The following is a 27,008-nucleotide window of genomic DNA, read 5'->3' as shown; positions in this document are numbered from 1 at the left end:
TAGTAAGAAATATATATGTGGAGCATCTCCCTTATGAGGAAAGACTGAGGGAGCTGGGTCTCTTTAGTTTGGAGAAGAGGAGACTGAGGGGTGATCTTATTAGCGTTTATAAATATATAAAGGGGGAATGTCATGAGGATGGAGCCAGGCTCTTCTCAGTAGCAACCAATGATAGGACAAGGGGTAATGGATTCAAGCTGGAACACAAGAGGTTCCACTTAAATTTGAGAAGAAACTTCTTCTCAGTGAGGGTGACAGAGCACTGGAACAGGCTGCCCAGGGAGGTTGTGGAGTCTCCTTCTCTGGAGACATTCAAAACTCGCCTGGACGCCTTCCTGTGCAACCTCATCTAGGTGTTCCTGCTCCGACAGGGGGATTGGACTAGATGATCTTTTGAGGTCCCTTCCAATCCCTAGCATACTGTGATACTGTGATGTACAGTCTTGACTGTCCAGAGGTTACTAGTTTGAAGGCTTATTAAATCTTTTTTAGAAATTTCCATACCAGATGTAATAAAAAAGTGTATCAAGTTTTGTTTCTCTACTTTAACCTTATATCACCTTATTCTTTAAGGGAGTGAGTTCTGACCCAGAAGTTTTGAAAGTATTGAGAGAACGTGAAGAACTTAAGTCAACGCTGAAAAAACTTGAGCGCCGTATGGCAGAAATTCAGGGTAACTTAAAAGTTTTAACAGCTGAGAGAGACAAAATTGTCGATCTTTATGAACGGGTAATTGTATTTACATTTATATGATTAATTAAAATAACAGGGTGATGTGCAAGAAAAAAAATCTATTTTTGTTTTTGTATAAAAAAGGCAATGTGTTTTTTTAAAAAAAATAGAAATAAAGTTATGGAAATTCTGTGATTTGAATTTGTCAGTTAAATACAAGTTTGTAAGTGCTGTCCTGAATTAAGAATGCTTTCCTGAATCAAAGAATATACGCGCAAATCATTACTTCATCTTTGATATTGCACAGTTTCTAGGATGCTTTGCATTACCAGCCATATGCCACAGTAATTTATTACATTATCTATTCCATATTTCTGTTGTGCTGCTCTTTTTCAAAAATAGGCACAGGAAGAGATTTCCCGGCTTCGTCTGGAACTTATCAAATGCCCCAGGACTCCTAAAAGTACTGTGACAGCTCAAGCTGTGTTAAGACATGTGGAGATAGAAAGGGATACAGCACTGTCAGATTTTCAGAGGATGACTACAGAACGTGATAGCCTCAGGGAGCAGTTAAAGGTTTGATTCCTCCCCTGGTTATTTTGACATGAAAACTACTTAGTAGTGTAATTAAAAGTTGCTAAATATTTCTGTTCTAATCCTGAGAGTTAATTGTATTACATGTCTGTGGTGAGTTCAGACTTGTTCTATGTGTTTTTGTTGTTATTTAATACAGATTTCCCAAGAGACTGCGTTTAATGAAAAGGCTCATTTGGAACAGAGAATTGAAGAGCTAGAAACTACAATTCAAAATGTAAGGGAAAATTATTATTTATGGAACTGTAAATGTAGTACAGGTGATGTTCATGGTTAATCCTGCAGGACTAACCTAACTGCTTTCTATAAGGAAACAACAGGCTGAGAGTAGTGGGTGTTATTTACCAAGACTGTAGCAAGGCTTTTGACACTCTTACCCACAGTGTTCTTGTATCCAGCTTTGGATGTTATGGTCTGGATGGGTGGGCAGCTAGATGACAGAAAATTTGATTGGATGGACAGTCTTATCAGGTCACAGTTAATACTACTTGGCCTGCAGAGTGTTAACATGGAGCACCACAGGTTTTTGTTCTGAGGCTTGTCCTGTTTAACATCTTTACCAGTGCGCAGAAGGAGGTAATAGAATGTATTCTCAGAAGTTTGCAGATGACACCAAATTAGGGAAAGCTGTTGATGTACTGAAGAGCACGGCTGTTGTCCACAGAGACCAAGACAGGGTAGGAAGAATGGACAACAGGAACCTTATGATGTCCAACAAGAATGAATGCCAAGTTCTGAATTTTGGAAGAAGAGCCACTGGCACCAATACAAGTTGCGGGCCAATGGGTTTGGGAGCAGCTCTGCTGAAAAGGCCCCAGAGGCCCTGGTATGCAGCAAGCTGTACATAAGCCAGCAGTGTGCCATGGTGGCAAAGGAGGCCAACAGTGTACTAGGCTGTGTGAACAGGACACAGCCAGTAGCTCAAGGGAAGTGATTGTCCCTCTTTACTGAGCTTGTCCGCCCTTACTGAACGGTCATTAGACCACATCTGGAATACCGCATCCAGTTTTGCCACCATGGTACAAGAAAGAGATTGCCAAACTGGAGTGAGTTTAGTGGAGGGCTAAGCAGATACTTGGGTCTGGAGCACGTTCTCTATGAGAGGAGGCTGGTGGAACTGGACTTGTTCCACCTGAAATAGAGGTGGCTTAAGGGGAACCTAAGTCCTACCTGCCAGTACTCATCAAGAAGTCAGAAACCGGCTTTTCAATGCAGTGCATAGTGGAAGGATGAGCAACAATGGGCATCAGTTGAAGCAAGAAGGGTTCAGGCTGAATACAAGGAAATACTTATTTCCCATGAGGGCAGTCAAGCAGTCTCCAGCCTTGCAGATTTTTCAAAACTGAGCTGGAGAAAGCCCTGAGTAACCTGACCTCAAAGCTGACCCTGCTTTGAGCAGGAGTTTAGACTAGAGACCTGGAGTCCATTCCAATGTGAATTATCTTATAATTATATATTATTAAGATCTGATGCTCCAAAACCAAATGTAATTGTACTGTTCTGGCAAGTCCTGTTTAATATGGTTTAAGTTACTTGTGTGTGCGATTGTTTGTTAACATCTGGCACTAAAATAGGAAATTAAAACATTAATAAAGTGAATATAAATCTTAAACATATTTACAGTCTGGGTAGAACTTGATTTTTAAATAGATTAACACCGATTTCTGTAGTGTATCTTTCTTCTAGACCTTGTGGTTATAAATTCTGGTTCATTTTCTTTTTCCTCTTCAGCCTTCTAAATCTTACCAAGCTTATAAGTATAGTTCCAAGGATTAGAATATTAAACTGAGTGCCTCTGTGATGAAGAAAACACTGTAAGCTTAAATAGCTCTGAGTACTCCCAGTAGTAAATTAGCTTTAATCACATGCTTGACATATGATGTGTAGTGAATATTGGGAATAGTCGTGGTTTATGTCATCATCTTATTTCTTCAGTTCATTTGGTACCCTTTGAGGGCGATACATCAATATGAAATTTATGGCACTAGTACTGAAAAAGTTACTGTGTACCAGGGACCTGCTCTTTAGAGGTCTGATCTTTGATTATAGTAACCCAGAAATTAGTACTGAAAGAATCAGTAAATGAGGAGAGGGATGAGGTGAGAATTTTTTACCTTAAAAGAGCTGTTTCAAATAATTTAGAAAGGACAGCTCTTTGAATGTTAAGTGTAAGCATTTTAATAAAGAAACACATTTTTCTTTAAATTGGAGATTTCAAACTAGCTTTCCTGAAGTCTATGCAGGAGGTTTTGGAACTGTTCTTTGTTCTGGGTATAGACCTAAAGGCCTCATGGTGGTAACTTGGTCATATAGTGTTTTATGCAAGTGTTTTACACTGATTTCTCTATCCAATTATCGTCATAGCTATTTAACTTAGAAGCCATCATTGGTAGTGTTGTATCCTGAACTGGGATTTCTCCCTTCATATACTCATAGTAATGTTTTCTGTTATGTTATTTTGCACTGAAAACTTTAAATATTGATCAATGCCAAACATTTTTGCCCTTGGGCATAATGACCAACCTAAAATTTACGTTAATAAATTAAAATATTCCCAGATATGTGAAAGACAGGAAATTGATTGTGCTTCAAAAGAAGTTTCAGCCCTTTGCCTACTACCATGAGTAGACCTGGAGTCAGGCCCTGAGTAAATGAGATACTTGGACGTTTCTCCTTCAGTAAAAGATTTGTGCTAAAAACAGAGTAGAATTTGAATTTATAGGAGAAATTCTATGTATAAATCGTCTTTTTTCAGCTTTTAATGTTTAATTATATTTATAGTTAGATAGTGAACGGTTAGAACAGATGTCCAAAGTGACACTAATGAAAGGCACCATTGATTCTCTGGAAACTGAGATGAAAAGATTGGCAAGAAGAGCACTGGACTCTGAAACTGAGCTGAGCCGACAGGAAGCTGAATATGCTTCACTTAGGTAAGTACAAGTATATAATTGCATTAGTTTGCAAGTAACGTCAGCCTATGTTCATTAGTTATCATAACCATTATATAGCTCAAAGGGAAAAGAATTTACGATAGTTGTTCTTATGAGCAATCTTTTTGGAATGAAATTGTTTTCTTTTTTGCTTATTTATATGTAAATGTCTTGGCTTGTTGATATTATGATATGCTGAAAACCATCTTCAGTGAAAAAGTAAAATTCACTCTGAGTTAGGAACTTTCTATTAGAAGCTGCAGGGATTGATGATTTTTGGTAAATTACATATGAATTAAAAAATATATTTATTTTTTATTGTTTTTATAGGGGCAAGCAAACACGCATAAACTAATGAGTGTGATGTGTAGTTAGTTTCAGACATCCTTTTCTTAGTCTTGGAGTTTTTTCATGGGAGGAGATAAAACTGAAGCCTTGCATAGGGTTTATGCCCTGCTGCTCAACTGGAGTTCCTAACTATGTTCAGAAGCATGTAGTGAGACTAGACTCAGTCGAAGCCTTTAGGTAAGAAAGCATAGGCCAGTGAGTGCAAGATAAAAAAGGATAATTTACTGACTGGAGGGAAATATCAAGCACGTGTGAAGTTTGTGCAGAGAGATAAGGAGGACTAGTTCACAGACTGAACTAGGCTACTGAGCAGACTGCAAGAGAAGATACTGTGACTTTTTCCTCTTTTATTTCCTTAAATATAATTCAGTCAGGCGAACAGTCTCGTAAACCTATATGTCCTTACAAGTGACTGGTGTAGTCAACACATGGGTGTTGTAGTTTTCTTATTGGATTTTGATTGGTGGGAATGCTGGGTACTAGCGTGCAATATTATGCTAGCCTACAATACATTCCTAAGGATACTGTGATTTCTAAAATAACGTGAACTTCTTTGCAAAGCCAGTCCTGAGTTATTGCTGTTTTTATAATAAGTTGTCAGATTTAGGAATACTACAAAAATTGAGTTGTTGAAAATTAGTTGCTGCTAGTAAAATCTTTTCATTTTCCACCCAAACCAGGCTGATAGATCTCTTCAGTTTCTTCCACAGTTTGAGAATTATTAATATTCCACATGATTTGAATGTATGACTTGGGCATACCTTGAAACAGGTCAAGCATTCCAGCGTATATCCCAAGTGATAATTTTTATTTTAATAATTTTTGAGAAGTTTTTACATCCACCTGTTGTAAAGAATTCTTACTTTTCTATGATTCTTTACAGGAGCATTCAGACTTTGATATCCAGATATTAAGATTAACATTCATAAAATACCCCAAATAGTCTAAAATATACAGAAGAATCTCGCTTTTCCTTAACTTTTGCAACTTCTGTGACATTTCAAAAGGAAAAAAATAATTTATAAACTTCTGAATTTTCCTGTTTAATGCTTCTGCTTTTCCAGTTTATTGAATGAAAAAACAGAACAGAATCTTTCAGAGACTCAGCGAAGCCTTGCTAAGAAAAGATGGGAAATACAACTTACTCATAAGAAAATTATGCTTTTGGATGAAAAAATTGGTGAGCGACAGATACAGTTTTTGTAATAAAATTCAATAGGCTAATTGTTATATTACTGCTTTTTTCTTTTTTTCTTATGAGTTGAAAGAAAAAGTGTTGAATACAAATAAATATACTTTTGACAGTTTTAAAATTTTAAGGGCAAAACATCTGTTTTGATTCATTAATGGAAGTTTTTTGCATTTAAAAATTATGTAATAAATCTCTTGCAAGTAAGTTTCAGTGACTGTACATACTGTCAGCTGAACAATGTGTGTTGGTACCAATGTGCAGTGTCTGAGCATATCAGTTATATTTATGATCCACTAAGGTGGTAGTAGCACCTCTTGGCATCAGAAGGTGATGATGATGTAATCAGGAAAACATCCTTTATAGTACATATCTTATATTGTATGTTGCACCTTTTTCATATTATGGGGGAAAATGAGGTGGATACAGGAATTATTATTCCCATAGTGCCAAGGAATATGTTCTCAATTTAAAAATTACAACTGTATTGTGTTAGAAGTCTTTTATTATTTTCTATAGGTGCAGTTGACATAATCTGTTCTCAAATGCAGTATTGAATTTGTGAAGCTAACATATAGCTAATGATATTTAATGTTAGATCTGCCTTATGCTATTAAAATGGAGTCCAAGTGGAGACCACTTATGAGTGGTGTTCCTCTGGGCTTGGTACTGGGACCCATGCTGTTCAACATCTTTGTTGGTGACATGGACAGTAGGATCGAGTGCACCCTCAGCAAGCTTGCTGATGATCCAAGCTGTGTGGTAAGGTAGACATGCTGGAGGGGAGGGATGCCATCCAGAGGGACCTGCACAGGCTGCAGAGGTGGGCCCAAGCCTACCTCATGAAGTTCAACAAAGCAAGTGCAAAGTCCTACGTCTGGGTCGGGGCAATCCCAAGCACAAATACAGGCTCAGTGGAGAATGGATCGAGAGCAGCACTGACGAGAAGGAACTGGGGGAGCTGACTGACGAGAAGCTCAACATGAGCCGGCAATGCGCTATTGCAGCCCAGAAGGCCAACCGTATCCTGGGCTGCATCAAAAGAAGTGTGGCCAGCAGGTCAAAGGAGGTGATTCTGCCCCTCTACTCCACTCTTGTGAGACCCCACCTGGAGTACTGCATCCAGCTCTGGAGTCCCCAACATAAGAAGGACATGGACCTGTTGGATTGTGTCCAGAGGAGGGCCACGAGGATGATCTGAGGGCTGGAGCACCTCTCCTATGAGGACAGGCTGAGAGAGTTGGGGTTGCTCAGCCTGGAGAAGAGAAGGCTCCGAGGAGACCTTATAGTGGCCTTCCAGTACCTAAAGGGGACCTACAGGAGAGCTGGGGAAGGACTTTCTTGTCCAGATACTTAAAGTATCTGGAAATGGTTTCCAGGATTAGTTGCTCCATCAGAATTTTCTTTAGAGCTGGGTTTGAACACTCTCTTAGCAGGTTTCAGAGCCATGCATCCAAAAATATGGGGTGGAAATTTGAGTGCCTTTCATCTTGCATTTTGAAATAGGGAGTTTCTGTGGAAAAAATAGAATGTGAAGAAATGCTATGATGTCCCTAAAAGACTGAGCTACAGATCATTTTACTTTGGATGTTTTATCTCCTGGAAGTGGTTAATAAATATCATTCAATAAGTACCATTACACTGATACTTAAAGAGTAATCGCCAGCCTGCATGGTTTTTATGAGATGAAAGGTTCACTGTGAGAAGGGTTTCTGTGTTTCTCCTCTGCGAATGCAATGTATGTAGATCATATAAGAATTGATTCTCTGACCATTTAAAGGTAAATGTAGTGTGTAACACCTTATTAGCTGAATGAAGATAGGGAGAGACATCTTTTAGAACTTGATTTTGTAGTGAGTGGATTGCTTTTTTCATTATTGTGAGAAGGCTGAGGGGAGACCTTATTAATGCTTACAAGTATCTAAAGGGTGGGTTGAAGGAGGATGGAGCCAGGCTCTTTTCAATGGTTCCCAGTAACAGGACGAGGGGCAATGGGCACAAGTTAGAACACAGGAAGTTCTGTTCAAATACACGGAAACAGTTCTTTACGGTGAGGGTGACAGAGCACTGGCACAGGCTGCCCAGGGAGGTTGTGGAGTCCCCTTCTCTGGAGATTTTCAAGACCCGCCTGGATGCAGTCCTGAGTAATGTGCTCTAGGCAATCCTGCTTTAGCAGGGGAGTTGGACTAGAGGATCTCTAGAGGTCCCTTCCAACTTTGAAACTCCGTGATTCCATGATCTTTGCAATTTTTAAGTGGTGTTGAATTTTATAAATGCATTATTCTTTTTTACTTAAAGTTCACTTTAATTAAACATTTATTTCAGAAAAACTGGCTAATATCAAGATATCGATCTCTTATTTCATCAGTCATTACACACTACAGTCTACATACTGCTTCTATCTATTGTAATTGTTAGAAGGTTTGCTTTCAGCCAAGTAATTTGAGGCCTCAATCTAAGGAAGAATGCAGTGCTATAAATATTAGTCAGATTATTTATGTTTTGAAAAGGTACATGCTTCAGTGTTTTCTTTCATGTTTTTGCCATGTTATTTTATGCTTTAGAAGTGTATCAAAATAGTCTTTATTTCAAATGGGTTGAATTAATAAAAATGAGGCCTTTCTGATTGTGTCCAGATAACTTTTCAAGACAAAGTCTTGTACAACAAGAGGAGATCGGTGCTTTGAAAGAAACAATTGCACAACTTGATAAAGAGAAGGCAACTTTGCAAGACTGTGTGGAAGAAGGAAGAGAGAAGATTGCTACTTTTGAGGAAAGCCTGGCAATTAAAGTATGTTCTAACATGTAAATAGTCACATAATCAGAAAAGATAAATAGTGAAAGGATCTGTTGGGTCATCACACCTATCTTATATTGGTATCTGCAATAGTGCTCAGTGCTGACCTAGTTCTGCTCCAGTTTCAAGGCAATAATAAAACTCATGTTGACTTCAAAAGCAGTAGGTTTGAGCAGTGTTGAGCATCTCATGTTTGGTGTGTTGTATGGTTTATACTTATCAAGAGAGGAGTCTTTAAGTACTTTTTCTGAAGTGGAGAAGAGTAAATTAGCCAATAATATATTTTGTTTATCATAAAACTTAGCCTAAATTTTTCCCTGGGGTCCACTGATGTTAGAGATGCAGGGTGCCAAATAATATTGCCTTTGTTGTCATTGAAGGAGCATCTGAATTGTATTCTTTTCACCTTACGGTACTAGTTTACCTAAGGAAATTGCATCAGTTTATTGCCCAGTGTGATTTCAAACTATATAATGAAGCTGGTTAGGTCTTAGTTCTGAAACTTTGTTTTTCACTTCAGCTTAAGTCATCTGGATATTTATTTAGGATAAACTAAAGAAGGTACTTTTTATCTGTTGCAATTCTTAACTCAGGAATTTGCACTGATTTTTAACAAAATCTTAAAGAAAATAAATTACAGGACAAGCTATAATCATCTTGCCATGATTGCCATCAAAGCACTGACTTTGCATTTTAAAAACTGTAAATTGTAAAATGGTGTCCATTTTAGAGAAGAGATGGCTGTCTATAAGACATTTCCTTAGGCTATCTATACTTCTTTTAATATCTGTATCCAAAGACAAAGGAGTGAAATGATACAATTTGTGCTATGTACTTTATAGAAGTACAGTGACAGAATTATTGTTCTATCAATTACAAACTACCAGACTCTGGTAGTTTATTCATTGTAGAAAAGCTGTGATAACTTATCTAATAGACAGAAGACATCATTTAGTTTTGGGAGTTTGAGCCAAAGGCTACCTTTAGAACCACAAAGGATTAAAAATTTTAATTAAATTTTTATATTCTGCAGAAGATAATAATATTTTTTTCCTTTATTTGCCAAATGAGATTATCGGAATTTTCAGCTCTAAACAGTACAGGATGAAACTTGGAAAACCACAGTCCATTTTGCATTAAACTTTGCAAATGGACGAGGGGCAATGGGCACAAGTTAGAACACAGGAAGTTCCGTTCAAATACACGGAAACAGTTCTTTACGGTGAGGGTGACAGAGCACTGGCACAGGCTGCCCAGGGAGGTTGTGGAGTCCCCTTCCCTGGAGATTTTCAAGACCCGCCTGGATGCAGTCCTGAGTAATGTGCTCTAGGCAATCCTGCTTTAGCAGGAGAGTTGGACTAGATGATCTCTAGAGGTCCCTTCCAACTCTGATAATTCTGTGATTCTGTGATTCTGTGAAATAGTTAATCAGCTAGCTGAATGAAAGGAAAATGCAGATAATCTTATTTAATATTTTTTTCCATTTATACTGAGGAGTGGTGAGAGGTTTATTTTTATTTTGTATTTCTTTTGAAGGAGAAAGTAATTTCAGATTTCAAGATCCTGATTTCTGAGATGGAGCATTCCACAAAGTAAGGGTAAAATCTCAAGATCATTATTAAATTTTGATTAATTTACAGCATTAGTTAAAAAATTAATTCATAGGATGTGCTAATGTATAAATATTTTTTTACTCTATTAAATATTAAAATGTTACAGCTTTGTTTCATGACTTGCAAACTTAACTACTGGAAAAGATATCATTTGTATTATGTTGGGCAGTATTGTCATACCTGAAGTATTTTTTATTTGCTGCATAGAAAATCTTCTGAAGCACTCTGTGTCTGTGAGAAAGATATCACCAGTTTGCGTCAACAGCTACAAGAAACCAACAAAGAACTTGCACAGACTAACAAGAACAGAGAATCATTAGCTCAGGAGAATGACAGGTTACAAGAGCATCTTTCTAATATTAAGGAAGAAAATCAGGTATATTTGTAGAGAAACCTTGACAAAAAAGGAAAGTTACGTATTTTTCAAGTAGTGCATAGAATTGTTGGGCCCTCATCTGAAGGAAATCTGCAAATTAGTTTTTAAGCTTATTTTTCAAATTCTGATTTTTTTCCCTTGTTGCTCAGCTCAATTGCATAAAGAGGACCAGCTATTGCTATGTAGTGGCTTGGATGTTTATCTTGAGGAACAGCTAATTAATGTTTTTTTCTGATCTTTATGTGAAAACACTGTGGCAGTTATAACTATTGCTTATATGGAAAAGTACTATAACAGAGCCAGTGAGTATTTCTTGTCCTGTGCTGTGACTGGCATTTACAAGCTTATGAATTTGACTTGCTAATAATTTAACACAGTACACATTTTAATAAGGTTCAAAACTATTAATAGTATTACTTAAAGTGGCTTTTGGATAGAAGATGCTGGAAATATTTGGTTATAATAAAACATTACATTATCTACTGTGTTATTTATCTGTGTGCTGTGACTAATGAAAGTAGTTAAAATACTTAAAACTAAAGTCTCACGCACACACACTGTTTGTGCCTCAATGTGTTTTCCAAACAGCTAGAAATTAAGCTTAATACCTATACTAGTTCATCACTGTGTAATGTTCCGTTTTCTTCTTTTTGTTAAACCTCTTGCTGTTATTTAGGTTTTCTGATACTTGCTCTTTCTTTGCTGCACTTATTCTACTGCTTAGGATGTCTTTGTTTTTGAAAATACTTTCTGCTTACCTGGCTTTCTCTTCCTCAAGAAGCGCCACCCAATTTTGAAGGAGCAGATTAACTTCATCTGACTTCAGCTATACAAAAGTTTTAAGTTATTAAGGCTCCCTTTTAAGTGAAGAAAAGTATTCCAGAAGGAGACTGATCCCATCCCAATTTTTAAAGTGATTCACTTTACCTGTCTCTCCCCCTTCATTATAGGGGAAGCGTAGCTAATTAGTTTAGATCGGATACCTAATTCTATGCTGTGAAAATTAGGTGAGACAACTCCCATGCTAAATAACTCTTCTCTCAAATGCATTAATCTTTTCTTTTTAGTGCCCTCCTTGCGTATGCTAGAAAAGTGGAGGTCCTAGTATCTTTAAGCACCAAAGGTTGGTAGCAAGTACCACTAGAAATGCGGATTGCTGAAAAAGATTACTCCAGGGAATTGCTAATCTTTACCTTCTCTCAGAATCACAGTTGATACTGTTGTCAGGTGGTACAAACCAAATCCTCCTGCTGCTTCTAGCTACCTTTGCAAGCTTCATGGTTTTCTTTGCAATGCCTAAATGCTTGTAGAAACAGTTAGAAACAAAGTTTTAGCCTCAGAGGATCAATTACATTTTAATAGGCTTGCCTCTATAATATGTAATGGTTCCTCTGAGTTCTTCCATTAATTTAGGTGACATTCAAAGTATTTAAAGTAGTGTTCCCTTTTCTTCAGTTGGGCTTACTGAAAAAGTTCACAGAACTTTTCTCAGCAATTCCCAGCCTTTTCACAATAGGAACAGGAGTTTCTACATAGCCTACTTTCCCGTTACACTGCCCCCACTCATTCTTGCAACTGAGTGTTGTCATAGTAATTTTGTAAGGAAGGAAGAGTTTCTGAACAGGGCAGTTCAAGACATCCTTTCTGCAGGTTTTTTTCTTCACTCTGTTCTGTTTCCCAAGCAATAGTTGCCAGAGCTGTGTGCATTCTCCTAATACTTGCGGCTTTATTTCTCCTGATTAGGAGATAACCACTTAATTAGTTAATTCCATTTTTAGCTGTCTTCTGCTTTTTCCAATGTGGGCTTTTAAGAAACTGTAACATGTAAAAAAGAGGGAACTGATTGAGTCCTGCAGGCTATTTTGTAATGACCACCTAGCTGCTAAATAAACCATCTGTCTTTTTCTTAACTGCTACATTCTTCTATTAAATTTTTTTTTTCTTTTTAAGAAGACTTAGCATTAGTTGCAAGCCAAAGAAGGTGAATATTTTTGACATATGCAAAATTTTATTTATAGAAATAAACATGGTTTAAATTTTATATAGCCTTTAAATAACTAATTAATAAAGCCGTAGGTACTAGATACACACTAATTCTGGGGGTTTTTGGTAAAAGTATAAACAGTATACTTTAACCTTATGAAACAAATTTTCTTCATAGGTACTATATAAAAAACTAGCAAAGTACCAGAATGAGCTTGATGATATGCAGTTGAAAGTCCAGGATTCAAACACAGATATTGTCAGGCTGAAGGGTGTACTGAAGTCTAAAGTGAGTATATGGATTAAACTTGTTAGTAAATGCTGTTGTTTTAACTTAAAATGAAATTTTAACCATACTTCCATGGAAGAATTTGCTTCCTAGCTGAAACTTACTTGCATTCTACTAACATGTTTCTAATAGTTTGAACACATTTTCTTACCTGTTTGTGCAGTAAGGAAGTGTATTTCACTGTGTTTATATATATATGGGGGGGGGTGTTTATTAAACTTAAGAATTTGGACAGTGAATAATGCAGACACTTGGGACTGTATTACCATATGGAATTAATACTAAAAAAATATTTCTGCAATACAGTGCTATATCTCATATTTGTAATGTTATTTTAGCCATTTTTAACAGATGCCTTTTGAGCATTAAAATACAGCCATCTTGAACACAACACTAGTTCTTGAGAATTCTCTCAATGTTTTGGCTAAATGGCAAAGTTTTCAGTGGAAAGACAACATCCAAGACCATCTCATAGCTGTAGATCTATAGATACCCTATTTTGTGAAGCTTGCTGTAAATTATTAAACAAACAAGCTTTATGTATTAGGAGAGAGAGAACTGTGAGCTTTTGGAGACTTGCCACAAAGCCCGTGAACAAGGAGAAACTTGGGAAGCAAAATGCCATCAAGCAGAAGCAGACCGTAGCTCTGTTAGACAGGCACTGATCAGTGTGGAGTCTGAGAACCGCAGGTTGAAAGAGAAAATGGAGTCTCTTGGAACAGAGATAGAGCAAGTAAGTTGAAATCATTCTTTCCATAGCTCACCCTTGAAATGGTCTGGCAGTATTTTAAGCCCGCAGCTGTTTAAAATTATGCTTAATGCCACTTCTCATATTTTAGAGATATTTGCTACAATAAAATGTATGGAGTTTGAGTTTATTTAATAACATCACTAGAATTCCATTACTCACACTTGGAAAAAAAAATCTTAAAAAATAATAGCATATTTCAAGGTAAAAAAAAAGCTATAAAATGCTGTCATGTTTGAGTGACTGAAGGCATAATGTCACACACAACTCCACAGCATACCTGAAACATACCTAGTGCTTTGTCACCTGTTACATTCCTGATCCTGCTTTTCTTTCTTCCAGATTTTCAACCTTCTTTCCACTGCTTTAGGTGTCCCAGAGATTTTCTTCCCCCTTGAAAATCTGAAGAACTTAAAGGCACATGCACAGCATGGCTTTGAAAATGAGTTATGAACATATAAACTATCTTCTGTTTTGGGTTGTTACCATTTTTGTTGCAGATAATCTCTTCTTCCTGTATATCACATAGGCTACTGAGGACTACCTGTGCACGTTAGATACTCAGGAGGAACTGAGCTGCTACTGTTCAGGAAATAGATGAGAACATAACAGTAGCAAAACAGCACAAGAAGATTGGCAGGTTTTGACATTTTTTTTTAATATAATAAAACTGGTACATGGTCCTAGTTTGTCCAGCCAGCCTCAGATGGGTAGAGATTTTATCCTTCTAATTCCTTCCCACACGCCTGATATTAAGTATGATAATAAACAGGCCTCTTAATGAAAACTGTGTCAACAAATTTGGTATCATGTTCAGGTTCATAGCAGTTACATGTAAAGCACATATCTAAAACACAAAAGTTTGTATTAAAAAATCTTAATATTTAAATCCTTGTGGTTTTTTTAGGCAAGACAGAGCTAGAATTAACGTGATGTGCTCCCCCTACAACCATCTCTTTTGGTCTCATTCCTAAGAAATCCTTCAAGAAGCCCCAGTGCTTTATCTCTCCCTTTGCTTTTGTCAACAACCTCCCAGACTCATTCTGCCACCTACTGAAAATTAAGTAGTTAAAAGTGACCAGAAATACAAGTCAGGTGTCACAGGGCAAAGTACAGGCATTTTTCAAAAGGGAAAAACCTAGGCTATGTTAATTTAAAATATACAAAATTATGAATGCTTGGAGTCAGAATTGCTGCTGCTGGCTTGTGGACTTTTCTTTAGTGTCACTTCTGTTACTGACTGCGTGGTCATGCCTGAGTTTATGGGTGGCAGCAGTATAAATATAACTGACGGTATCTAAGCATTCACTGATCATCTACATGCAAGAATACATTTTATTGCTAAAATAAGAGGGTCTAATCTGAAAATGGAATGGGGCCCATGGCAGAATTTTGAACCTTATGAGCTCTGTAGGAGGAGTAGAATTCTAGGAATACAGTTGAAAATGTCAGTAGCTGATTTTGCTGTCAGAAGCAAGAACTTTTCTCTTCTAGTTTTTATATATGGGAGTTATTTAAAGAAATAACTTTAAAGTTTATTCTAGAAAAAATTACTGCTGCCTCTTAAAATTCACCATAATTACACAGAGTACTTTTGTATGGTTTTTGGAAGCAGTTTAAATTTTCTTTGCAGTAGAGTTTTGATTACCTGATATTCCTTTACTGTAGCATTTAACAACAGATGCTGCAAACAAGTCTCAGATTTCTGCCTTAAGCAAGTCTCTTGTGAAAATGTAGAGCTTCAAAAATACATCATGAGAGAGTCTCTATACTTGCAAATCTCACATCTACACAAGAACTTTGCATTAAAGTCAAAGAAGGATTAGATAAATCAGCAGTTAATTTACGCTGCAGAGAAGGTAGAAAGGGTATGTGAAATATATTAGAAAAATAAATTTATGCTAACATTATACTTAAGGGATCTAAATCTACTTTGGGATCTCAAATGATGAAACAAATCCCTGTTGATGATTACTGTTTCAATTTTTTAAGTGTTTAATTTGGCATTCCTTAGGGGCTTACTCCTCAGAGGGTAGATGCTGTATACTATTTGAAAAGCTCACTGCTTTGCAAAGTTTTTTATGAATAATCAAAAGTCAGTAAAATTACTGGTTGTTTTCTTGAAAAATGTCTTGGATTTTACATCTAGTCACTAAGTAAGCAGAGTAGCTGGAGTAGGTTATTAGTAAAGAAACTTGACATGGACTTTAAAATGCTTGACTACTTTAGGAAGTATCAGTTTTAATAATCTCTCCTTAATTTCCCTTGAAAATCAATTTCTGTTGACCTTAATTTTTGCAAAACCTACAAAATTAATAGTGGATAGGCAAATCTTTAAAACCTTATCTTGGATAAACTCTGAAAAATTGTTCATACATACTCAGATTATTCAGATATTTTCAGTATGATTCTATCACTGTCCTGTCCGTTCTCTGCTCCAGCTGAGATGATTTCTTGTTTTTTACAGGCTTCCATCATTCTCTTTTGACCTTTATGCCTTTTTCATACGCCATGGGTAAAGCTGCTGTTTGACTGTTGGGTATTTGTTCCAGCCAAATGTGTGTGATGTCTTTGGTATGCTTGTGGAATACTCTACAATGCTTTCGATAGGGAAGATTTCCAGCATAAGATGTTTGTCTGAAGCTTTTGTGAGATCTAATATGACTAAGCCTTCCTGGATCCTTCTGTGAGATTGTCACTGAAGGGGTTTGCTGGGACTCTGGAGAGCAGCAACAGTTTCAGGAGAGAAAAATGCAGAAATTCAGTTGGAGAGTTGGAGAAAAGTCTGAGGTTGGGAAATTTTCACTTTTTTTTTTTTCATACCTTTCAACCAGTAACCTTTCATCAGCCATGTATAACTGTCATATAGGGTTCTTATTTTACATAGTATTTCAATGCAGAAATCTGCATTACTAAATTGCAGCATATATGTATTCAGAACTGGAAATTAAACCCAATGCTGAATAAGACTGTTCTTTCAGTGTTTCTAGTACTGTTTATTTTCCTATAACTTATGCTGTCTACAGTTTTCAGTATTCTTTAGTTTAGTTTGGTAAAACCAAATAATTTGAGTTTTGCTTTGGAAAGTGAAAAAAGCTTTTTGCTTTTTTCTGTGTGCATTTTCCTTTTTTTTTCCCCTCTCTTTTTTCCCTGTTGGCCTATGACCTTAGTTCTCTCAATATCTGCTTTGAACACATAAATGGTTATCCTCTGACATAAATGGTTATCCTCTGAAAATTCTGAAGAATGTGCTGGAGAGGTGCAGTCTTGGTTCATAGGTTTACTATGACCTTTGGGTGAGCATTATTATGCTTAATGTAAACTAGGTTCAAGTAAAATACAGATAAAAGTGTTTGCAGTACCCCAAATGGACTCAGTTAGACATAATAAAATGCATACATGAAAAGATGAAGGAAAAATAGCATCTAGCTTGCTAACACTAAAATTAAAACAGGCAGTTTTCTGTGTCTCTGTAGCTGACTCAATACACATTTTCCTGACTCGCTGTCTCTGGCTTTGTTTTTTGTTTATTTCTTTGGGTTTTGTTGGGATTTTTTTTTAATCTGTTTGTGTAGCTATGTCTCAGGTACATCCATTGTTCCCTTTTCAGTGGAACATCCTAGGTTTTATGGATATTATTCCGTATAATATATATATACCCCCAAGATACATAGATGCTTAATCTCATCTCATTTTGGATTTTATTCATTTTCCCTTTCCCTTCAAATTTATTCTTAGTGCTCCTTTAAGTAATATAAGTGCTGGAGATCCAGATATAGGTTTGTTATACGAGGTGTCATTTCCTGCATGCAAATGGTTAATCAGTATTTTCTTGCCTCAGCAAAATGTAGAACTTCCTTCATCTTTTTAACGTTTCAGTCTATAGTCTGTATCCATTGATCCGTATATTCCATAGCATTTTGTCATTTCTATCAAGTACATTTATATTCTGATATATACATTGGGTGAATTTATAAATCTGACACAGGATTTTGACTGAGGGCAAATACAACATGAATCATCCATCTTGGAGTGAGAGTGAACTTTGGTCATACATCCCAGACTTCCTTTTTTCTCTTTCTCTCTCTCTTTTTTTTTTAAGGTTACCATAATAGATAGATAAAACTTTAAAATCTTTGTTTAGCTGCAGAGCAAGTGTGAGTCATCCCATTCTGAAATAGAGCTGCTGAGAAAACAACTGGGAAATGAAAGAGCGTCTATGAAAAAACTGGAATCTTTCCTTGTGTCCAGTCGTGAGAAAGAATTTCAGTCACAGATAGCAAAGCAAGAAAAAGACTCTGACATTCAGTTTCTCAAGGAACAGCTTTCTTTTGCAGAAAATAAACTGTGAGTAAATGACCAGGAGAATATTGCAGGTTTTTTCATTCTTTCCAAGTGAACATGCACACAGATGGTTTTATATCCAGCTGCATTTTCAAATGGCCAATGTACCTTGGTTACTGTTACATCAGAAGATACCAAAAACCTGCTTCTGATTCCCCAGCTATACCCTAATGGACTTTTCTGTGTAGTGTTATATTTTACTCCAATTACTCCAAAAAAAATGTTCTTAATCTCAATTGCATTTATAGATGCCCTTTTAATTTTGGATAATTGCATTTGGTAATATACTTGGAGGATTATAGTTGCTATCTAATCAAAGTGTATGGACTTTACAGTGCTATGCAGAGTCAAGATTTTACTCAGCTCAGAAACAGAGTAGCTCAGCTAGAGTTGGAACTGGATATCACCCAAAGTCAGCTGGGGACTGAGCGCTTTGAAAGGCAAGTATATGTTTTTGTATTGCGCTTCCTCCATCTAATTGTGGTAAAAACCAATATAGTACTAAGACTTGGACTAATCAGTAGGATAAACAGCAAAGTGTGATATTGCTCTGCTGTACATCTCCTGTGTGTTCAGAGGCTATTCATGTCACTGAATTCAGTCTGTGTAGCTGTTATACATGCTGTCTAAATTAGTTGTCTAGATTATAGCCAATGGAACGAGACAGTGAAGATAAACTGCCCTCCAGAATTGCCTGTTTTAGGATGGGATGGATCACTTTCCTGAAGATGCTCGTCTGTCTTCACTCATTTATAGTGATGCTTGTCTTGATCTATAGTGAGAATCTAGGTGACTAGCTGGCTAGACAAACAATTTGTAGACGACTAGTTCTGCAATATAGAATCATAGAATCAGTGAGGTTGGAAGGGACCTTTAAGATCATCAAGTCCAACCATTAACCTACCCTGATAAAAACACCACCACTTCTAAACCATGTCCCTAAGCACCTCATCTACCCTTTTCTTAAACACCTCCAGGGATGGTGAATCCACCACCTCTCTGGGCAGCTTATTCCAATGTTTAATAACCCTTTCAGTGAAAAAATGCTTCCTAATATCCAATCTAAACCTGCCCTGACATAACTTGAACCCGTTTCCTCTTGTCCTATCACTTGTCACCAGGGAGAAGAGGTCAGCTTCCATCTCTCTAAAACCTCCTTTCAGGTACTTGTAGAGGGTGATAAGGTCTCCCCTCAGCGTCCTCTTCTCCAGGCTAAACAACCCCAGATCCCTCAGTCGTTCCTCATAAGGTTTGTCCTCCAGACCCTTCACCAGCTTTGTAGCCCTTCTCTGGACACGCTCCAACACCTCAATGTCCTTCTTGTAGTGAGGGGCCCAAAACTGAACACAGTACTCGAGGTGAGGCCTCACCAGTGCCGAGTACAGGGGGATATAAATGGCTACCTTTTGGCTACACTTGTACTAGTGAACTAAAACCAGGTCAGAGCATTGACTTGAGAAGTCCATCCAACTGTATGCTTGTCCATACAGTTTAATTGTTGGTACATGCTCTGGAATGATTTTAGCCCATACCAACCTGCTTTCTCCTAGGTACTGCTTGGGGCACAGAAGGTGCTAGGGATGATTCCCAAATGGTACTATTTTTTTTTTTTTTGGGTGGGAAGAGCACCTAACAATATGTACAAGCTGTTTCATATGATTTGGCCACAGTACCAGGGCGCAGTCCCTGCTCTGCTTCATGAGTTAGTTTATCTATGTAGTCTCAGTGTCTTAAATAGTTTTATCTGTGAAACAACAGTACTTCTCTATTTCACGGATGTATTGAGGATAAAATATTACCATGTCAGGCATTATTTTGGGTATGTAAAAGAGATGACCAAAAGAAGCAGAGTGATGTGATTATAGCACAGGTTTGAGAATCAGGTGTCTTGTTTAATTGTAGTAAATTGCTTTGTTGATACTCTGTTTCTCTTATAGGTAAGGATGAGGGTTTTGGAGAGGGCATCTCTATACCAGATAGATTTCAAAGATGGATTTCTTAAATGTTTCAGTGTATGATTTAATTTCAAATTGGATCCTCCTTTACCCTGAAGTCATGGCAAAAACTGCTAAACTTTTGGGTTAGATGTGCAAGTCAGTTTAAAGGTGGCATCATTTGTGCTCCTTCAGCTGCATAGAATGAGCCAGGCTGTATGCTAATACAGGAGTACCTTTGTTTTAAAAGAAACTTGATCTTCTTCAGACTGTTGTTTCTCTACTCCCCCTGTGTGAATGCATCCATCTCATGGTGTGTGGGTGCTCCCTGGTAGGGACTGTAAGTGTTTCTTCTTGAAGTACTCATTGGCAGAGACTTGAATCAGCCTCCATACTTAATCTCTTCTCCTAGTTAAGGATAATTTGTTACTCATGTGGTTGTTTATAGCTGCAATAGTATCAATATTAGTTTACAGATGGTTAGCAAAATGGATATTAGATTGAGCCTATCTGAGACAAAGATCAACATTTCTCATTCTTGAAGAGCATTCCTCTTCTACTTCAAGAGAATTACAAACATATTTATCTGAATTGTTTTGGAAAGAACAAAGCTGGGTTCCATTATGCAGTTTGTAAGTCAGTCGCAAAAACAACACGCATAAATCTTAGATAGCAAAGACTGAAATGTTCTTATATAGAAATCTGAGGCTGACATTAGATTTAGCTATCTTTGAAAGGCTAGAGCTTTTTTCATAAAATCAAAACAGTGTCCCATCAATGTCCCACAAAGGTTACAAGAATTTTATTTCTTTTCTGTTTTTCTTCAGAAAGTCATGCTTTACCAGAGCAGGTATCTATCTCTCTTGCTTGCAGGGAAAGGGATTAAAGCTCCAAGTTGGCTTCTTACAGCCAGTCTATTTTTTCTGGTAGTGGCAAGTGAAAATCAGAAAATTAGCCAGAGAAGAAAAATACTATCATTAAAGTTGGTATCATGATAGTATATAATGGAAATAGAAGATGTCAGTACTGACTGGGGTTTTTTTGTTGTCAGTTTAAACAAGTGGGTAGATGATATCCTTGTTCTAACACTGACTTAGCTAGTCATATTGATTTACTGCCTTGGCACAGAATGAAATTAGGAGGTGGAAGTGCCAGTGCTGTCGGGCCTTGAATAAGCACCAACACAGTGATACTAGGAGGCTTAATCCATCTGCCTGGGTTTTTTCTTTACCATTCAGAAAAAGCACCTCCCCATCTCTCCCATCCTCCTGACTGTGGAAGCAGTTTAGACAACAGGTTTGATTTATTGTCCTGTTCTGGCTGTGGTGACCAAGCACAGGGACTAACTGTCAGATACCCCTGGACAACCCTACTTGCATGACTTGCATATCTTTTTACCCCTTTCTGTTTCTTGACCCTTCTTTGCTGCCCTTGTACCTTCCTTTCTCTGCCCTAGTCTCTTCCCAAATAAAAAAGTTGGCCATGGTTACTTTTCCCCACTGGTCACAGTTTTGCTAAATTTATACCCAAACTTGGTATTCTACAGGGCAGTGTTCCCTGTGAGAGCTGCAAGCAGCTGCACTCTGACTTCCCACCATTGCCAGCACCATCTTGACCATTAAAGACAGTACAGCATGGGCATAGTGAAGACCTTAAAAGCAATAATGCTAGTAAGACTAGCAGTCAACGTCGATGTCTGGTTCTGTGGTCTTTACAGAGCATATGACACCTCCCCAGGCACAAGGTTGTGGGATGTTGGTAGCTAGGTGAAAGACTTACCGTCTCACTGGGCTGCTGCTGCTAGATCGAGCCCTTTTCTTGCCTGTAGATTCAGATCCGTGAGCTGGTGCTGGATCTGATCCCTCTGCTGCAGGTTTTGGTGATCTGCTTCAGTGGTCTGCTCCATAGGCAGCTCTCTGGTAATGGCTAAGGCACGCTGGAGTCAGTTTCAGTCCTGGTTATACCTTCATTTGCAAGGTTTTGGGCAACTTGGAGTCCTTTTTTTCCAGCCTGGGTCGGTGCTATCCTCCCAGTACACCCATTCATTTATAATGAACCGTTCTCCAGGTTTTACTGGGGTTATATGCTGAAACTGAGGGGTGGTTGTAGCCACCCTTCCTAGTAGTTTCCCAGTCCAACACAGACTAGATTCTCCTCATGTAAACAATTGGCACCCTGAAACCAGGATCCCAGATGAGTATGTACCTCCAAAATTTTCCAACGTATTATCCAATCCCACATACTTCCTCCCCATACACCTAGATGCAGGAGTTACGGATTGATCCAGTACCCAGGCTCCACCCCTTGCTGTCAAAATGACTAGACTACCATTTTACAACTTTCCCACTGGGGAGTCCAGCATCTCTTAAGTACCCATCAGTTTCAGGGCACTTCAGGTAGACTCTAGCACACTGGCCTTGCCAACTCAAACAGCACAAGAATACCACAGGCAAAACTGTTCTTACATTAATGTCATTGCTGTTTTTACTGATTGTCCTTATGTTGCAGACTTGTGAATAACCTTAAAATTAGGAGAGTTTTATAGTTTGTAGAGTTTAACCTGCAGCAACCATGGCTAGCTTCTGTCTTTTATGGAAAATAGAGACAATGGATATTTAGAACTAAATCTGAGTAAGGAAGTAATACAGAAAAAGTCACTAATCTGTCTTTCAGAGAAGGATATGATGAACATCACGTCTCCTTTTAAAATAAAATAGAATAAAAAAGCTGACAATTTAAAAAAGAAAATGATGATAGTGACTATGAGATCATTTTGATTATTTTTGAAAAGTGCTTAGTCTTATTGTAAGATAATGTCTATTTAGGGAATGCGCTGTACAGGAGCTTCGATGCCAGAATCGTACAATCTCATATCAGTTAAGCTCTACGTTAAGAACATCATCACCTGAACATTTCCATCATCAATCTCCTGATTGGTTTTCGGACTGGTCCCTGGAAGGATAAGTGGTTCAACAACATTTAAGTTTCAAATACTGAGGGGGGGAAGAGGGGGAGGGGAGGAGAAAAAGCATGAACTCTGTTATTTCTTATTGAAATATTGACTGAATTCCATGGAATTACATTGCTCCAAGAAAAGTTAAAGATTCAGGATAACAGTCTTTTGATAATATTCATTTTGTTTTGTTTTATTGAGCTGTATCAAAACTATATGGTTAATAGCAACTACTTTCACTGAGATGCTATAGTCATAAATTCTTAAAAAAGTAATAGAATAATGCTATGGAAAATGTCTGCTTGACTTGCCACCATTTTGTGCAGGTGTAGATGTAAATATTTTCATCTTTCCTACATAAAAGCCATCCTTTCTCCTTCTAGTAGTTTTCAGAATAGTTTTTACTCTATACATGTGCATTTTCTACAAGAAACATAAATGCATTCTAGAAGTCTTCAAACACTTGTAACCCTGAGGAGAAGCAAGCGCAGCTTTCCTTTTTACAATCAGTGAAATGGAGCCTCCACAATGCACAGCTACTTCCCTGTCAGTTTCAGTCTCAGCTGAGTTTCATATTTGGTAGCTGCATGATTGTTGCATCATGCTTTTTTGGTAGCTTGATGGCAGCACGCATTAAAAAAAAAAATGCCAGTTACGGGGCAAAAAGTCTCAACTCATCACTTGCAGGAAATCATTTCTGCTTTTGAGATGGTTATGTATTTCCAAGATGAATTTTGCTAATACTTCATTAACTGACATTATTACTTTTGGCATTTGATTAATCTTTGTTATCAAAGGCTCCTCTAAGTACACAGGTCCTAAGAATATGAAACAAGGGTCCTTGGGTCGGTGAGCTGGTTCTGGTGCCCTTAGTAGGAAAAGACAGCTGTGCAAGACAGTGATTTTGTAGCTATTGCCAGTCTTTGATAGGAAGTACAGGGAGTCCTCATTCCTCTGATAAAACCGTGTCTACTCCTTAGTCTTGAGTACAGTGTAGCTCTTAAATTTGTTGAAATAAGAACTGGAACAGTTTCATTTACTTTTAATTACCATAACACTTTACTCTATTTTTGATACGGTATAAAGAAAAGGGATCAATCCATGTAGCCACCACACTGATAACTAATGATTATGGTGCTTTTTCTATTTGTATCACTCCCTTTTCAGGGTGATAGAATTCCTTTCTAATTAGTAAACTTCTGGCTAAATACCAAATCAAGACTAATCTTCTACAAACTAGATTATGAATTCAACTCCTTTCTTGTTTGCTTTTGGGGTTTTGTGGGGTTTTTTTGTTTGGTTTGGTGTTTTTTTTTTTCCTTCTGATTGGCCTTATGTGGCATGATCTGCTTTTGCACATTCCTAGGGAACAATAAGTTTAAGGACTAAAAATGAAATATGTGAGCCAGGTATAAATACTTTGTTTGCTTAAAATCTTCAGCTGGCTTAAGCTAAATCTTTCTCAATTAAATCAATGTAGGTTTTGAGTGCAAATGAACTCATTTTTTTTTTTTTTCTGCTTAGTTATTTTCCATTTTTGAGTGTTCAGGATACTAATGTAATTCGTAACTTTTTTTCCTCATCCAGCTCTGTTATACATTTTTGGCTAAGTGGGAAGAACTAAGGTTGCTCCAGACCTACTTACTTACTTATTTATTTATACTAAATGTTTTGGTATTGTTTTCATAAAAAACCCCGTGTGCAATAAAAACTGAAACTTTGGCAGTCTGTGCTATGTTTTTAAAGCTTAACTGGAAAGTATTCAACAGGTCTGTGTAGTGTAGTGATACAGAGATGAATAAAATAGCCTGTTTGATAAGGCTCTCCTGAGAAAGAGCAGAGATCTGAATCTGGGTCTGTCTGCTTTGTATAAGTGATTTACTTTTGATTTACCTATGTCTGAGTGAGTGCTCTAATGGCCAGAATACTAAAATTCCTGATAAATTTTGTTAAACTTGCAGTTTTTATCAAGAAAAAGATGGAATAGTAGAAATGTCTGAAATATTTATGAATGGTGAAATAATTTCTCTCCCAGCTACCTCTAGAAAGATTCAGAAAAATTCATTGAGACCATAACAAATGAGAAAATGTAAAATATGGCCTGAGAGTAAAATCAAGAATATTAATGCAAATATTTGGGTGCAATCATCAGCAGAATTGCAGAATTAAGACTTTTAAAACAGATGTATGGGGAATTGATGAAACATGATATAGGTGTAAGTTCCTGTTGGATTTGAAGCCAAATACTACTAGAAATAGTCCTCCAGGAGGCGAAACATCATTTTTTAACTGCTTGAAGACAGGTTACCATGGACTGAAAACAACTAGTCACTGGTAGAGAGGCTTCTTCCACAGCTAATGCGTGACTCTGCAGTACATGAAGTATAATGAGATAGCAGTGCTGGAATCACCATTAATACCCTTCCTTCTCTACAGTGTTTTGGTACTGGGCTGCAGACAGACTGTGATGGGAAATGAGGCAGTCAGGCACCTCTTTATTTTATTGAGAATGTGATATCAGCAGTAAATTGGACAGTTACTTTTTCTTCCATTTTTCTCTCTGTCTTTATTGCACCAGACTCCTTGTTTGAGTAAAGTGAAAAAGATGTCCCTCGTAGTTTCTCTTGCAGACCTAGTAGGAAAGACATTCTCTGTCTGATTTTCTTAAGAGATAGGAGTCCAAAGCTTGCCTTTCACTTCAAAGTGCATTATAGCACTTTTGTACAATAAAATCTAATCCTTCAAATGATCTGGATTGACTGTTGAAGAGACTGGGAAGCCTGCTCAAAGTGTGTTAAGAATCAAAACCTTAAAATTTTGCACATGGAAACAACAGAATGTATTGCTGTATTCACTGAACATGAAACAAATTAAATTTCTTTTTCTTTCTAGGAATTCTTGTTTCAAGGACTTATACTGTTATATTTACAATGGCTTGTGAAGACTCTGCACACCACCTGGAGAGTTAAAGTTTAATGCTCATTTATGATTTTTCCCTGCTGAATGCTAAATTTCATTAAATATATTTCACAAATGCTTGCACAGGTTTTTCAGCCCTCTTAATGTTGTTCAGTGGGAAGAAATCAGTCTAGATAGCTTTCTCTCCCAGCTCTCGTCTTATTGTGTGAGATGGCCCATCTCAGTAAACAAACAAACAAAAAAAAGGAAGTTCCTTCTACTGAACTGACAGTGTGCTTTTATTTAAAAAATGTGCATAATTTCAAAGGTTATTGATATAACCAGAAAAAAAGGGAAAGCAAAGAACAGTATGAAACTTTATTGGGGGAAAAAGTGTCTATATTCAGGTGTTATGATTTGGATGTATTTTTGCTGAACTATGTGAGTATTATGCTTGAGAGAATGCTGTGCCATCTCAAGATAGAAAGAGTTTGTTTGGTTTTTTTCTCTTTCAAACCTGAGTGACTTATTATTTTGGATAAATAAAATAGTAATGCCAGCGGATACCAGTGTTTTGATAACCATCTATGAAGATCCATATTTTTTTGTATGTTTCCATACATACTGCAGGTGTGTTCAACTTCTAACAGTTTTATTAAAGCTGCATGAAGTTTCTACTTAGAGTTCTTCAATATGAGTGAGTACTGCTTGGTGGTAGTTATTGGCACATAAACTTGCTCAGAATTTCTGCTGTTTATGCCATAACATTTGTCTGTGTTCTATATTCTCACACTTAAAATGCAAGAGAAAATGTAAAATTCTCTCCTAAAAATAATTTGGGAAGTTTGTACTTCTGTATTTGTAAATAGAGAAGTAATTCCTGTTTAATTCGTTAACTTATCGATTTTTTTAATAGATTCATCTTTCATGCTATCTTCTTAAAAGATTTATAAAGAAGGTCTCTGGGTTTTTTTGAAAGCAAAGGCACATTGGTCATAGTAATGGTTTAAATGTACATCTTGCATGTATGTTCCTTCATATGGATTTTGTTTGTGATAACCTGACTACTAAACATTAACATTCATATTTGAGTAATGATTAAAGACAGCATAACCCATATGAATGCTCCTAACTGCCTTTTAAAAGCTGTTGATATGAGCTGTAGATATGATTCTATGTTGCTTTTTAGGAACATGTAGCTTTAAAAAGCCTGTAAAAGTATTTTGATGAGTAATGTAAAAAAAATATATATATATATACACACACACACACCCCCGAACATAAATTCTAGGATTATCTTCCATAAGAGGAAAAATATTTTTCAGCACAGGTGATTT

General features: G+C 37.1%; 1 protein-coding gene across 1 annotated transcript; it reads left to right on the top strand.

Moving 5' to 3' along the window:
• Window positions 1-657: 657 nt before the first annotated feature.
• Window positions 658-25,714, top strand: TSGA10 (testis specific 10; the record flags this gene model as incomplete). The annotated part of the gene is made up of 14 exons (XM_082492835.1): window positions 658-729; window positions 1,075-1,248; window positions 1,406-1,483; window positions 4,048-4,199; window positions 5,612-5,727; window positions 8,373-8,527; window positions 10,070-10,125; window positions 10,354-10,522; window positions 12,684-12,794; window positions 13,342-13,527; window positions 17,687-17,889; window positions 18,222-18,326; window positions 22,646-22,780; window positions 25,666-25,714. 14 exons carry the CDS (start codon window positions 658-660, stop codon window positions 25,712-25,714), a joined length of 1,761 nt encoding a protein of 586 aa, XP_082348961.1.
• Window positions 25,715-27,008: the final 1,294 nt, after the last annotated feature.

This window comes from Vanellus vanellus, assembly GCF_965231255.1.
Source record: "Vanellus vanellus genome assembly, chromosome: 1".
Taxonomy (NCBI): Eukaryota; Metazoa; Chordata; class Aves; order Charadriiformes; family Charadriidae; genus Vanellus; species Vanellus vanellus.
Note: the sequence above shows the minus strand (reverse complement) of the source record. Positions and strands in the feature narration are given on the sequence as shown.